The 16,061-nt window shown below is 37.3% G+C and overlaps 1 protein-coding gene across 10 annotated transcripts in view; it reads right to left on the bottom strand.

Moving 5' to 3' along the window:
- The window catches only part of EPHA7 (EPH receptor A7), a 194,448-nt gene that overhangs the window by 153,333 nt on the left and 25,054 nt on the right, over nt 1-16,061 (bottom strand). Inside the window, exon 4 of one of the 10 annotated variants that reach the window (XM_064649950.1) lies at nt 12,326-13,001. The exons of the other annotated variants lie outside the window; for them this stretch is intronic. Coding sequence (XP_064506020.1) covers nt 12,964-13,001 — 38 coding nt within the window. The 3' untranslated portion in view covers nt 12,326-12,963. Of the gene's footprint in view, nt 1-12,325; nt 13,002-16,061 lie in introns of those variants that run through there. 10 annotated transcript variants of the gene reach the window in all.

Below are 16,061 nucleotides of genomic sequence, written 5' to 3'. Positions count from 1 at the left end.
CTAATATTCCAAGACATTTAAGAAACTTTTAAGGGTTTGTAAACTTAGAATTTCTATTTTAGGGGCTTTGTAATTATAATTTTTTATTTGTGTCTTGGGTTTCAACTTGTGAAAACTGAAAGAGAATAACTAATATAACATGAATGCATCGACATTCACACTTTTGTTTGGATACAGAGTGCACTTTTGAAGGGATTTCCCGGTTATCCGTGCTTACTGTGTTTTGGTTCCCAGCACAGGAGTCTCCGAGTAAGTGAACTGGTTTGTTTTCAGAGGAAAATAACCAGAAGATGTGCTCCAAGAGTGAAACTAATGCATTCCAACCACAGTTGGATCAGACTAGACCTACCACAAACAACCCCCCCCTGAAATTTATAGTGTGGACATCAAGTCCTCAGGATGAACTGTTTTGCTCTACAGTTCACTCCTATTGCTTCACGCTCCTTGCTAGTGACAGAATCATGAGGAGAAAACATGAATTCTTTATTTAGAGAAGGTTTAATTGTTGGCTTTGACTGACAAATCACTACACAAAATATATAACAGAGGTAGAAGTGACTCAGCATCCTAATTGTGAACAATTTGGAACTCAAATGATTTTTTTGTGCAAGTAATTCTTCAAACAGTTCTGTGTAGTTTGTTAGAAAGACAAATTTATAGATGTTGGTTTCTCGGTTCTCAAGAAACTGCATATTTCTTTGAAAAAAGAGGAAGATACTGAAAAAAGAAAAACAAAAACATTGAAGGAAACAGGTTGTTATAGTCACGACCAAAGAGAAAACAAAAAAGCAAAGAAAATAAAAGATGGTTAATGTAAGTGGGGGGGGAGAAAAAGCAAACTTATATAAAGTTCAGTAACAGGCAAGAAGGCCCAGTTTGTCCTTGCATAAGGTTTATGCAGCTCCCAGAAGAAACTGTCCATGCTAGGGAAGTGCCATCACAGCCCATGGCAGAATTCAGTTTTCCACTTAGGATGGAATTTAAGGCTTTTAATTAGGCAGCTCTATTCAAAAATGAATTTTTCATTCTCAAAAGGATGGACTGCCAAGGAAGAAATAAAACATAACTGAAGAAGGTGTGAAAGTCATGGCAATGGCCCAGGGGACAGCAGACAGTGTCACTGATAGAAAGCATTCCCTGATACCTTCCTGGTCTGTAATACATTTCCATCTTCAGTTCTGCTACATTACCCAAAAGCATCTGGGTCCCCTAGTATGGCTCTCCTTCTGCCCCGCTCTTCCAATTTTCTCCATTAAATATTAAAGTCTTTTTCTGAATGATAAAAAATAGAAGTAATTTAATATAATTTAAATATAATTTAAATATAATTTAAATGTAAGTAATTTAATTGAAGTTAATTTTATAATAAAAAAAACCTGAACAAATTCAGAGAGCAAAGTGGCTACAGAGGTCCATTAGGAGCCAAGGAATAGGGCTGAACAATGGGAAACAAAACAGGCATGCAGTCCTCATGTGGGGCTCAGTTCCTCCCCTTCCCAACTTTTTCTAATCGCTCAGCCAGATGCATTTCCATTACACAACCCACGTCCTTATCATCAGCACGCACACCAGTCCAGCAGACCCACTGATCTCAAATGGGTCTCCTCTGAGGCAGTGACAGGAAAGCTATACAAAGGAAAAAGGTTGGCCAACTCTGAATTTAAATACGAAGTCAGACTGGGACTTGGGCATCCTGAGTCTCCCTTGAGGGCTTCAGCAGGGAAAAAAGGGGCTATTGGGAGGGGAAACATCAACAAAAACTCCAGCAATGTGATACAGAGCATGAATATTTTTAGAGAAGTCATCCAAATTAATCTCTTGATCTCCACTGCCCAGCTTACAACAGGCCACAGATTAAATATATTCAGGATGTGTTTTCTCCCAAGATTACAACACCTAAATTTCAGTGTTAATATGTTAGTGCTTACACGTGTACTGTGTAGCTTCATTCTCACTGGAGTCTATGGAGACCCAGGACTCAGTTCTCAGTTGCTGAAGGCTATCCTGCGAGGTTCTCAGCTAATGGTCCAAAAGAATATAGGTCTTCTGTGATGCCTGTATCACATCCATCAACCCACACAAATGTTCTGCATACTATACACCACCTCAAACAAGACCAGACAAACAATGTTTACGAACCCAACCACAGCCTCTTGCAAATGGTCAGTGGAATTGCTCTCCAGTCAAGAGAATCAAATAAATTCTTCTCTAAGTTACTTGTCCTGGCATGCCAACATGTACAGCATCCAGTCATAAGAATTACCAGTAATCCTCAAATGGCAACCAACTGCATAGCCTCATAAACTACCTCCTGGTTTCATATGCAATAAGTTCATCTAGCATCCTATGATAGCTGGGTAGTGATGAGAAATTAGAACAGTAGATTATCCACAATTCTTTAATATAGATGCCTCTATCAAGTACCAAATAGATCCATACACATAATGTTGTAAAGCTTTCTATAGCTTGTCACACAAAATCTTGGTGACTGTACTGAAATAAGTAATGTATGCCTACAGGGAATGAACGAGAGATCCAGCCGAGGTTTGCGTATTTGAGCTTTTGAGTAAAGAACTGGTGTACTTTAACTAGTTCTCAAAATTCCAAATAAAATACTGGTGCAGTCAAGCTGTTTATGACTATGTTAGGCTATTATGACGTTTATGTGGATGATAATGAAAATTAATTTCATATGAATGCAAACACTAGCTGGCAATTTCCTGCATTACAGCAGCAGTACAGATAGGACACACAGTTGAAGAATCTTAATTTGTGGGCACATGTATACCCGTGCATGCTTCATGAGCATTCATATTGCAGTGATACAACTCTCTCTGCTGGCCTATCATGCAGCCAAAGATGAATGGTAGGAGTAGCAAATAGTTTGGGTAAAGCCAAGAGCAAGCAAACATGCTCAGTTATTAGTGACTGTAGAATGGTATTAAAGACTTTATCAAGTACACATTGATTATTAAGAGAAAGAAAAAACCCTCTTTTTTTCTTTTCATCTTTCATCTTTCTTCAAACTTTGGAACAAACTAACGTATGACATCATTGAAATAGCAGATGCAAAAGCCATATATTGGGCTCATTGCCACTGTATGCATGAAGCTACAACAAGCATTAATTATGGACTCTTCTGGAGGATGTCTGCTGGGGAATCTCTAATTAACATGCTACTCCTTGCACTACAAAGCGTGCCAATCCCTTTGCCCAGCCACTAATTCTTATGTTGAATTAGTAAGGCACTTTTGTGCATTTTTGTGCCCTTTTGGTTTCGTTATCCTATAAGGCCTGTAAGTGGTTGAAACTCTAATATGCATTTAAGTTGCAGCTTTTAAGACATGATAATTATTGTTAACTTCGTCAAAACAAAATGTCATTCAGAATAAGGAGCTCTAAGATGTAAAAGCAATGCAAAGCTCACTGAAATCTTTCTCAAATGCAGAAAGAGGTTTTGACTATGTGTGCAAACACTTCTGACGTCAGAGTGACTTTACGGGACATATTTGCAAGAATGAGCCAAAATGTACATCAGCACTCCAGGCATGCCAGTTTTCAAACAGTAAGGTTCCCAACAAGAATCTCTAGATGGACTTAAACCAATATATCCTCCAATGTGCACTCTGCACTTATGTTTTTCCAGTAGTATCAGAGATTTCAAACAGCCCATACTTCGTGTTGGATTTTCACTCATCCTCCTTCAGTCTTGAACGTAGGACATATTGTGCATTAGCAATCAAAACAAAACTGTTTCATCAAAGTCTGATAATGGGAGCTAGTGAAAAAGAAATGGAATTTAATGTGAAAATAAGTATTGCTAGGGTTGATGTACTGATTGCTTTTTTTCTTTTTGTTTTTTTTTAACTGAATTCACTTACAGCTTCTGCTTTGTATTTGGAGTGAAGCAGCTATAAAACTTTCTGTTAGCCATAATCAGTCTGCAGAATTAAGGGCTACTGCTGTAAAATTTAGAAATACAGATACTTGACCTTTTCTGTGATGATGTTTCTACAATAGCCTTTGGCAGCAAAGCCCATAGTCTAATCGATCGTATAGTAATTGTCCTAAAACTTAATATAAATTATTCCTGACATTGCTTAAGCACATAGCACTTTTATTTACGTCCACTGACATATGGAAACAAAATACTCCTTTTTCCTTTGTAGCGCTCTGTAACAGGTTGGCAGACTTAAGATTTTACATAGATAAAAGAGTTCATGTGTTCTGACCTAATTAAAAAACCCAAAAACAACACAGTCCCAAAAAATCCATAAAATATCTCAATCTTACAAATGAAGACAACAAATGCCAAGTCATGCTGGTAGATGAGTAGCTCCCACCAATAAAAAAAAAATGAAGCACCTCTTTCAGATGAGAAAATCAGAAGAGAACAGGGGACGAAGGAAAACATCAGACAGACCCAAAATGCAAGATTAGGTAGGGTATATGGGATTTTACAAGTAAATCAAATCCAGTAACACAAAACTTGAGAAAGGGATTGACTTGTGGTATTATCTAAGTCTATTCTGTTCAGCTAAAGATTTGACAGGTATATAGTCCACTTACATGCAGCTCTTTACATATGCAGCAAAATTTATGTCTCCTGCTCAAATTTTATACCAGTTCTGTTAGCCTTAAAAGATTGATTGCACTGCTGTTCTCATGAAGGTCAAACAGGCAATGCAAACTTCTGTTGCTTTTGGTTCCTAAATTTCTGTAGAGTTACCTTAATTCTGTAGTGCTTAGGTCTACTTCATTAAGTCTGTAGCCATACTTAAATATATCAATGGGGTGGGAAAACATAATTTTCCTGTATAAAAGAATAGTAAAACATTTGGCAATCCATACATCTGCATTATCTCCTTAGTTTTCCTTTTGCATCAAAACCAGTTTAAAGCCGCAGTCACTTCCTTTATTCTCCATTTCTTTAAATAAAACTATTTTAAATTTTCAATGAACTTGGGAAAATATTCCCTTGAAGTACCCATTCCTTGAAAGAATCATAGATCATAGGATAGCTTGGATGGAAAAGGACCTTAAAGATTATCCAGTTCCAATCCCCCCCAACATTCCCACCCCCTGCCATAGGCAGAGAGACCTTCCATTAGACCAGTGGCCTTGAACACTTCCAGAGATGGGGAATCCAGCTTCTCTGGGCAACAGATAAGTTGCCTAGAAGATGAGCACAGTAACTTGTCATCATGGTAATTCATCTTATCTCTTCTAGATTACTATTTTTATATTAGAGAATGTGTATGCTGTTCTTCTAGGCATACTGACATCTTACTGCCTTGTCTTCTTCAGCTTTAATTCCTGGCACTGAGCACGCCAAACCTGTCTGCCAATATTAAATTCCTATTCCCACATTAGGGAACACAACATACTTTTTCAGTGAGTCTGTCTTCATAGGCTCTTACTCCAAAGTGACCAAGCCAACAACAATATATGTGCAATGTGCCTATGTCACATCATGAACATTGTTCAAAAAGAGAAGTTTAGTCATTCTTTTCATTGTTCCAGCTGATGGCAATAGAGCCAAACACAAAATACAGGGTTTACTTCAAAATTATTTTATGCAAATACCTATAAGCCTAATGTATATTTCTGTATCTTTGTGATGATAGCCATCAAATTAGATTTCACATGAAGGGCTCCAGAAAGGTGGACGCCCTATTCTTTTCAAATTTCATTAGTCATGATGAGGTACAATACGGCCTGAAAATTTAGGTCTTATGGCTCTGTTCTGCTCTAAGCAGAAGTATAAAGTAGAAGTGGAACAAATCCATACCTGATTTTGAGATTTCATTCTACTTCTTTGTTAACTACAATAGGTGTTTGTCCAGTTTTACAGGCTAAGCAGTTTTCTTCATAGGAGAAAATTATTTAGAAGGAGCACTGCTCAGTAACAAGGGTCCTAAGTCTAAATTTTTATTTTGGATGTATTCCCCACTTTGGCATTTAACTTTGTGACCAGAGCCAACTCAATTTCTCTTGTTTTCTCTATCTTTTCAGGTTAAATAATGAAAAATAGGAGCAAAAAGGGAATATATTCCCATTCAGCATATGGACAGGAGCACCTCAGAATCAACTGATTCCTCTTCTTAAAGTCTGGTTGAAACATGTAGGCATTAATACGCTAAACAGCAACAACAGCCTTCAGTAAAATCTGTGTAATTTCAGAATTTAAACTGGTCAAAGGAAAACATCTCTAGAATAGAGAATACTTTCTAACAGCCAATGGAATGAATAAATGACTCTCTTCTCCACCAAAACAAGAAAGAAATGATAAAATTGAGAACAGCCTTGCTGTCAGCCACAGGATGTACTTAACAGACAGGCATATTGAAGATAAATGCTTTATTCCTGCATCTTTTTTCTTGTGGATTTCAGGAGACGGCTCTGGAGGTAAGAAGGTAGACAAGAGGTTTTTATTGATTTTCTCTGCTGTACTTGCTCTTGCTACTTATTAAGAGCGGTGGAAATTGCCCATAGCTATCTTTTCCTATGTTTTTTTCTAGCTGCAATACTGTCACTCCTGCCTTTGTTCATGTCCTGGAAAAGTAGTTCCTCTAAGGACCACTGCTACAGCAGCAGCAGACACCTAAGTCATATAAATGAAGACAGTAAGAGATGTGCAAACACTTCACAATATTCCAAATTTTCCTATAACACCAACAGTCTTTTAAAGACCTTCAACTCACAATACCTACAGTTAAGACTGTCCAAAAGCACATGATAGCAAGAGAGATCCCATAGGATCAGGCTGTAAAAGACTGCCCGGTTTTTAACTGTGGGTCTTTTTTTCAACTAGAGTAAGACTCATTGCAACCTTCCTATAAGAATTTGCAATGGTGTCAACAACAGCAGCAGTAGGGACAGCAGCTTTCCAAGCATCTGTCATGTCAGTGCTAGGGCCATCATCAGAAACAGAATATGCTAGAGACAGTTGTCCCATGTGAATCAGCAAGACTCAGCCAAGTCTCGCCATTCTGCACTGATCACTGATGAAAAAGGATTTTCTTTGAATTGAAGGATAAATGTTATAAGTTCCCTGTATGTACAAAAAAACCCTCAGCATGTTTTATGACTTACTTTCCCTGATTTTCTCCCAATAAAAGCACACACCAATCTGATAAATATTCCCTGCGGAGGACCATGCATTCTGCTGTCCAGACACGGGGTGAGGGGGTGGGGGGGAAATTTAAAAAAATCAACTTATGGATGACTAAATATTGATGAGCATGGTGTGAATTCTGAGGCAGCTTGTCCCCCACTCTGTCTTCCACTTACTAATTTACAGAGTCTGCAGTATTTAGAGTCACAATGTCAACCAAAGTCAGAAGAAATAGAATTCTAGAAAGCATTACGACCATCATTAGCACTCTCTCCCCGACTACTTATCAGACACATATAAATCTTGATGCCTATGTGACTCACTATGATGAAATTAAATGAGAGCAAGCAGAGTAAATGCATGTCTACTGCTTTTATCTCTAACCTAGTCAGACAGTCATCAATATATTTGAGCTACTGCAATATATTCTGTAATATTTCAGAATATTATCATTTTATCAAACCAAATATCTTTAGTATTCACTCCTTCTATACCTCCACAGTTTTGTAATCAATAGCCCCTCTCCAGCCCGGGCTGCATGATCCAGCATTTCATACAACAGTCTCACATGCTCCTTATTCTAAAAAAATAAAGAATTTTTTTTCAAATATACACTTAATTTATGGCTAATATGGTGAAAGGAGAAATAAAATCAGCATGCACAAAGGCAAGGAAGTAAAGCAGTTAAGAGTCAGCAAGGATGTGAAAGCATGTGGTAACCCTGTTCATAGCTGCATGCATTGTAAATACACAGGAGCTGTAAGTTCACACCAAATCAATCCTCCATTTACCCTCAGACATTTTAATCTATTTCCTTAAAAGGACAGGTGCTGATAAAGATTTGAAACAGAGACTGAATTAAGAAAATGACAGGAAAAAAGAATCCCTGCTGCTACAAAACAGCACTCTCACTGGCATTGCATTTCTTAAATATTCTCCTTCAAGGAGAGGAGCGTACCATTTTTTATATTTAGCCTGAGAAGGTGACAGACTGAAATCAGAGTTGCTAAACCCAAGGCAGGTAGTGTGAAATCTAAGGAAGTACAGCACTGGGAACCTAAAAAGAGGAAAGGGCTTAATTTCTTTTTCATCTTTAGAAAATCAGTACATTATTCCAACTGAGCTAACATGCTCAACTGTATTGCAGGATTACAAGGAAGCTGAAGACAAAGGTTTCATTCACAACTCTACCCTTTTACAAGGGATAACCTCCTGCACAGATGTAAAGTCAAGTCACGTCTGATTAAGTTCACTTCTCCTGTAACAGTGGAGAAACAGAAAGAGAAACCTTGATCCTATATTGGTCACTGTCCTGTACATTTTTCAGATCAAAATTTAGTATAGAAAGCTGTGCATGTAGATAGTCATTATAATTATGCTAAAAATCACGCAGAAATTTTTAACCTTCCTTCTCCTTTTTAATAAAAATACCAATTCCTTCTAATAGTAAGTTATGAAATACCTTTAAACATCACCGATTTTCCACCATTCATTTTCTTTTACTACAGGTCATGTTTAAAATAAATCATTCTCTACAATGCTTAGAAATGTACCTCCTCTTGATGTCTGTCCTATGCACACTCTGCTTTGTGACATCACAATTAGCTGTCATGAAAATGAATATAAGATAATAAGCAGAATACTTTGGGTCAACTCCTGGTCCAGTTAAACTAAGATTCACACCATTCACTCCGCCAAGGCCAAAATTTCACCTTTTAACTTTTGCTAACAAAAACCCAGTGGGAATAGCCGAAAACAGAAAATGGCATCCAGTTTTTATGCAATGCCTGATAAATAAATTCAGCAGGAGGTTTGGCATTTGTTTTCATGGAAACATGGATGAACCTATCTCATGCAAATAAGCTGTGGTGGCAGAAAAGCATACATAAATTGGCATATTTTACATAAAGTGATATTTTGCTCACAAAGCTTATGATTTTCAGGAACTTATTAGTTGTACCAGTGGCCAAATGAAGAGAGATAATTCTACAAATAGGCAGAAAATTATTTTGCTTGTCCCCAACTTACATATCATTTTGTTTTTTTCTGAATTTCTAGTAATGCACTGTGAGATTCTATTAATTCTTTGTGCTTACTGAGGCAGAAAAGCAGAGTATGAGACTTCTGATCATGTTAGAGGGTTATCTTTTACTACATTACTTCATTTTGTAAGTTTGCCAAACTATGTTTAATCGTTTCTAATTGAAAATAATAATGTAAAATTATCCATATGATACACTAATTAGGACCTACCTCAGACTGAAGCAACATAAAAAAGGGAAAGTGAAATGTAAGACAGAAAGCTGACACTAGAAATATTTTTAATCTGTTTCTGGTCTAATATGTTAATATTTCTCATTTATCACAGAAAAGTATCATGTATGCTGACCTAGCACTGCAACTTTTTGCAAATGCACAACAGCCAGCTACTAATGGCTTTGAATGCTATTAGTGCATTGTGGTGAGAATAAATGTATCAATGACTTCTTAATGACTTTAAATGTGATGCCTCTGTGAAAGTAGCAAGGACAGGCACAAACATAATACACTGTGTTTTATTAATAGAAGAACAACCATTTTTAACTCCGCAGTGATCCCCTTGAGGCCTGAAGTGCACCATAGGTGATAGCTTTGTGACAAAAATAGAAAGAGATTCTCTTAGTCTCAAAATAATACTCCCCAGAAGGAATTACTTTCTTCCTCTAGAGCAAACAGATTACTTTGGACTCTCGCACACAGCCCCAAACAAATAGCCCACGTCTGAAAAACACATCTCAACAAAAATCTTTAAACTCCCCGCCTAATGAATGACGGGCATACAGAAGGGTTAACTACAGGAGGTTCTCCTTATTATTGGCATTGAAGACTTTAAAATATGAATATTTCAATTTTTCTTTTTTGACTGTTCCTTATAACTTATTATCTTCTTTTGGTATCCTTAACTACACAGCATTTGTCAAACATCAGAAGTGTTTGACAGCTTACCCTTAAAAGAATTCAAGAACAGAAAACTGAAATGTATTTCTCCAGGAACTGATGCTGTACAGCAGTAAGTAGGCATAAAGCTCACGATAACACTACAAGAGCTGGCAAGAGGTACTTCACACAATGAGGCAAATTCAGACTTATTTTATTGTCCAGCATAACTTTACTGAATTCCTGCACTTTAATTTTAGCACAGAATTAAAAGTTGCTCTCTCTGTTTCTCCCTGTTGGTACAAAGAAATTAAGTGACTGATGGGGTAATTCAGCAAGAGCAGTATTTGATCATTCCAGGAACATTAGAGGTCATACCATAAATGGGCAGTAGCAAGGCTGTAAACTTCTAAGGCTGTATACTGAGAGAATTGTGCATTACTAAAGTGGAAGTAAAAAATTACATGAGAAATAGAAAATGCAGTGGAATACAATTTTGAAATAATCAGACTGCTATTGCATATCCAACAATTTATTCCTGTTTAGAAGTCAGTGGCAAAGAGATAAGACACTGGAATTCATAGCTAAACATCTGATTTGCAAGCTGAGGATCACTGCCGTCTTCACAGGCAGTTGTTCCTGATTATAACCATGCAAACAGAATAAGACTTGTTCCTGTTTAGTTTAAAACCTGGATTCCCCTTGACATGCTTGTTCTGCACCAACAATTCCTGTTTTATCCTGCACTCTTCAGCATGGAGGAACAGGTGTGCCCTGACTAGAAACCTTCTGCTGCTCAGTGTAGAAGGATATTTCCTCACTCTTAACCTAAATTTTACCCATAGGGAGACTCCAATTACACAGACATTGGAATGCAAGTCCTGTGCTCCCTGATGTGCTGCACGAGCTGTGAAAGAGCCAGATCTCATGTGCTCAAAGTCCTCTGCAGTCTGGCTGTTGTATTTTATACATGCAGGCAGTAGCAAGATTTCACTCCAAAAGGGCCTCTTCAGTCATATGGGAGAGAGACAACCATCCATGCTAATGGTGAATTCTGCAGGAAATGTGCCTGGTTTGCAAGAAAATGGATGGGTTTGCTATTCACCAGCAATACAAACTCAGTTTTCACTTTGGAACTTTCAAAGCCCGAAGGGGTTTCTCCCCTCCCCATTCCTCATCAGTGGTAACAGTGTTTCCACAAGTTAAATTCTGTCATTGTTTATACCTATGCAACAAATAAATATTCTCCCACACTTGGAGACACTTTGCCAATGATGAGTTCATACAGGCAAAAGTTGCTTGAACTCATTATGATTAGGCCATCACAACTTCCTAAGCAGTCCTGTCTCTGGTGTTTGACATTAACTAAGATCCTTGGCTTACTCATTCAGGATACATTGATTTAAAATAACTAAAAGCATGTTAAAAAAAAAATCCAAACTGATATGACCAAATATAAAAAAAGAACTTTGCAATTGTTTTAAATGAGGGTTTTACCATGGGCTTCACAATGTAAGTATACTTGAGCATATGAAGTTACTAATTTTTTACTTCTTTTTAAATTCATAATCCTAAACCAATTTATAATCTATTTTATATTCCAGTTCTAAGAATCACACGGTTTATTGTTATTGTTGTTTCTGAATGACCATCTAAACTCTGGCTTGAGGAAAAAATGGGTTCTAGTCCTTCCAGTTGTAGAAAATAACTTGAAAAGATGATCCAGCTACATTCAAAGACTGAACAGATGCATACACAGAGATTAAAGAATATTGATGATTTTAGACATTCCTGATGTTTTGGGGACCCAAATAATTTTAGCTACATCAGCTATACAAGCCTGTCTAAAGCTTAAGAAGTTAAAAGAAAAAAAATAAACAGTAAATTCTCAGATTCAGAACCTTTCTTCTTTTGCGCAACTCATCTTCTATTTTCCAGTTTTTCAGGCACTTAGGGATGGGGAAGAGAGAAAAGAGACATTCCAACTTGCTTAATGAGAAGCACAGAGCCCAATCGCCTTAGGTAGAGATCATTAATTCAAATTGCATCTTCTTTTTTTTTCTAAAGTGATATTACACAGTTCCTGTCTCTCTTGCCATGTGCATAAAACCCAGTGAAGTCTTTTGTACGGGTAATACAAAAATCTAACCTTTGTCACACCCTCCACCATTTGAGGGGAAAAGAGGAGCAGCAGGGAAGAGGAAGGACACGCCTTATCTCCTCCACTAAATAAGAATATTGCTGCATTTACAAATGACCCCTTTTTTATTACTTAAGAAAGGCATTTCCACATTCACCATTGATATTTCATTTATTAAAAAAGTGATCTTTTGTGTGCATGTGAAAGGCACTTCGAAAACTGTTACAACAAAAAAACAAAACCGAGGCAGCGAATAGACCTTAGCGCCTGTGAAAGATAATCTCCCAGTAACTTCAAAGGGGCAAGGTCAGGCCTCACCTTTATTCTTGTGCATTTGCATTATTGACTTTATGAAACAAAGGCAAAGCCCTAAGTAAAGAATTCATCATACAGACCAAGGGTGCCTGCATGATCCTGTATCATTAGTGACAGGCAGCTCCCAGCCACACACCACACACTGGCTGAGGCCCCGGCTGTTTGCACAGCATTCAGATACCACTTTGCTGTGGTATGCGAGAGATTAAATGCTGTGCCTACCACGGTGATGAAAACTCCTGCTTTCGATTTGTATTCATTCACCTGTTGACACATCCACTGACTGGCACTCTAAGATATAGGGTAGAAGCTGAGCAACACCTCCATCCTCAAACTCAGCCTCTGCCAAAAATCTTGTCCTCAGATTGCATCTCCTCACTTGTCCGCAGTCTCTCATCACTGGCTTACCTTCTCCTTCTCTCTCCCCAGTGATATATCCCCAGGCTTCAGTTTGACAGCAGGTGCTTTATGCCATTCAGTGCTTTCTGTGGGTGAAGCAAATTATGTTTCTGACTTAAAAAAAAAAAAAAAGAAAAAAAAGAAGCAAAAGCTACCCTTATTAGTAGGCAAAACAATAAAGTGGTACATTTCATTGAATATTTTTTTCCCCATATGGTAAACTTTATTTGTTGTGAAATCACATATTTCCTATCTAGTAGGTTATTTACAATATTTCTGATCTGTACAACAAAATGGTACATAGCTTAACTGTTCTCTTCGAGGTGATTATTTATTAGTCATATAATCCATTTTTCTACTGATTAGGGGAGATGAGTCAGTACTAAATATTCTATCTCCTCATACAATTGATTTTTCTTCCAATATTATTTTCTCCAACAGAGTTTTGATGGTTATTCTTTATTAGTACAAGTCACCTGTAGACGCGCTAGAGATTTCACACTATGAATTCAAAGACCTTTTCTAGAAGCTCTGGAGAACAAAGTAATTTTTCATATCAAATTCTGCTCTTCTCTTCCCCACTGATGTAACTGTCAAAGAAAATCACAGCTACGCTGACAATGCAATACAAATGAACTTGGATCCGTACAGACTATTTCTGCAGAGGCCCAAAGTCCAGAGGTGAAAATTATATATTATTCTAAACAACAGAACCAGCCAAAAAATCTGCAATTGAAGACTTCACCTCTTACAGATGAGATTAATCAGGAGCAAAATCAACCTAGCTCCAAGCAAGAACATCAGATTCCCAGTCCCTTACAGATTTCTTCTATCAGAACCGCCAGATGCAGAAACAATGTCACCAGCAAACTCACTGTTGGTTATTGCCAGGCTGATTCCCACCTTCCAACAGCAAGAGAGACACCACCCCACACCCCCACAGCTCACAGCTAGCTGTGTCCCTATCCCCCTAATGAATCTTCTGATGACATTTAGTCCAAAGCATCTTTTGTTCTGTTTTGTTTAAAGAAAAAAAAAAACAAACCACAAACAAACAGGAAAGTAAATTAAACCAAACACTTTCAATTTATATTATTTTTGGATCACTTCCTCAGTGGCCTGCCCATGGAAAGCTAGCATTTTGCAAACTTTCAACTAAAATAACAACAATATTCAATACCAACAGGATGAAATGAATCAATCTGCCCATGGCTTAATTCACAAAGGCAAATTTCTCTTTCACAGTCTCATCCCAGAAATAGGAAATAAACTTCTGTTCTTCTGTATCCATTTCTGCTGGAGGAGAGGGCAAAATAGGGTCAGTTTGTTGTTTCTTTTGGCATTCTACACTTTTCACAGGATAAAGCCTGACAAAGGGACAGACTATCAAAACTGAGCCAGAAATGAACCGATTTATAGCAGAGTAGTAAAATGAAAATATGACTCAATCTGGTTATTACTCAATATAACTTACAGAAGAAATGGGTCTTTGTAAAGTCTTAAACAAATTAACTTGCTTGCTTAGCAGACTTAGGGCTTGTTAAAGGCCCACTAAGGTGCCTCATTGCTTTCAGTGCTCTCTGGCTCATTGCTTTTTCCACGTGGTTCAGTACCTGGGTGTAATTCTGTATTTCAGAAAATTTTGTCTAACTTCAGGTATTTTCAGAAAGACTGTAGAACAGATTGAATATAGGATTGGAGGGGGGGTGGGGGTTGGGAACCTGCATTAATTTATCTCGACAAATTAGTCCTATCAGATACCCCATTAAAATCAGTCTCGAACTAAAATTAGCCTTTTAATCATCTGAGCTACGTGACTGAACCATCATGTCACAGACAGCACACAAATAACCAGAAGCTAATGAAATGCAATGCTGTATCTCAAACAAAATTAATCATCAGTTTCTTAAAATTTTATCCAGAAACCTGAATTTATTTATCTCCTTTTTTTTTCTTTTTTTTAAATCCCATCTGGTGGGAGTTAATATTGAGCAAAGGCATACCAAAAAAATCTGGCTTGATGAGTTTCTAAGGAAATCTGTTACTACAGGAAACATGTTCACTTCTCTAACAGGTACAAACAAACACAACTGATGGGAAGAACACAATCAATAAAATAGTTTCCAAAAATACTGGGGCTGTTTATCTTAAGATCAGATGTGAGTGATTTCAATTAGATGCAGATCTGTTCTGGTATTTCTCATCTTTGCCAGCTTGTCAGATAATTGCCTCCCAAACAACTGTAGTTATTGGGCTTTCTCAGTTCAACTATTAACTCATTCTTTGACCAAAAAAAAAAGAAAGCATGGCACTTGGAGTTCTTCTTCAAAACAAAGATATGGATCACAGCCTGAAAGCTGCTAACTATATTACAATCATAATTCAAACATATTTTTAATACCAATACCATGGCATAATAGAGAATTTTCTAGATTTCTGTTACCTGCTGCCGCATTTTGTATGCAGAGGGGAAAAACATGGTTGTGGTGAAGGTCACTGGCTGATACAGCTGAAAGTTTTTATTAATAATGACTACTCATCCTGCATCTGTACTTTATTACTGTTATTATGCTTCTCTCTCATAAGGTAGGCACACTTGAGCCAGAATTATAGCTAATTTACAAGAAAAAATAAACCAAATCAAACTACTTTTCACCTCCCATACATGATACATGTTTATACGTTTCCTTAAATCAGAACCACACGCTGCTGAAAAATAGCACTGTGCCTTAAAAAGAACCATAGTGTTTCACCCCAGAGTTGCAACATATGTTTAACACTGACTTTTACACAAGAGGAGTGCAGATGCGTTCTGTTTGTAGAGATCTGTGGTAGGTTTGGGGATCTGTCTGGGTGAAATGCACTGTATAAATACACAGTTATCATCAGTATGCTGTTGTCTTAGATAAACTTCTGGAAAAGTGGAACCTATAAGAACTATTCAACTTTCTGTAATTAAAACAGTATTAGAATAATCATGTTTCACCATGACAAAATACTACTGGAGACAAAGGAAGATCTTAACTGTTGCTTGCAATGGGCCTTTCAAAACAAAAGCTGTATCCCTGAAAGCATTTTTTTATTTTTATTTCAGTGATATATTTCCTTTCATGAAGGTATGTTGCGAAATAAATGCTATTCTTCATTGTGCTCTAAAAATGTCTGCTTTGAACT

The sequence above is a fragment of the Pseudopipra pipra genome, chromosome 3 (assembly GCF_036250125.1).
Source record: "Pseudopipra pipra isolate bDixPip1 chromosome 3, bDixPip1.hap1, whole genome shotgun sequence".
In the NCBI taxonomy this organism is placed as follows: Eukaryota; Metazoa; Chordata; class Aves; order Passeriformes; family Pipridae; genus Pseudopipra; species Pseudopipra pipra.
The sequence above is the reverse complement of the archived record's forward strand: the minus strand, read 5'-3'. Positions and strand labels throughout refer to the sequence as shown.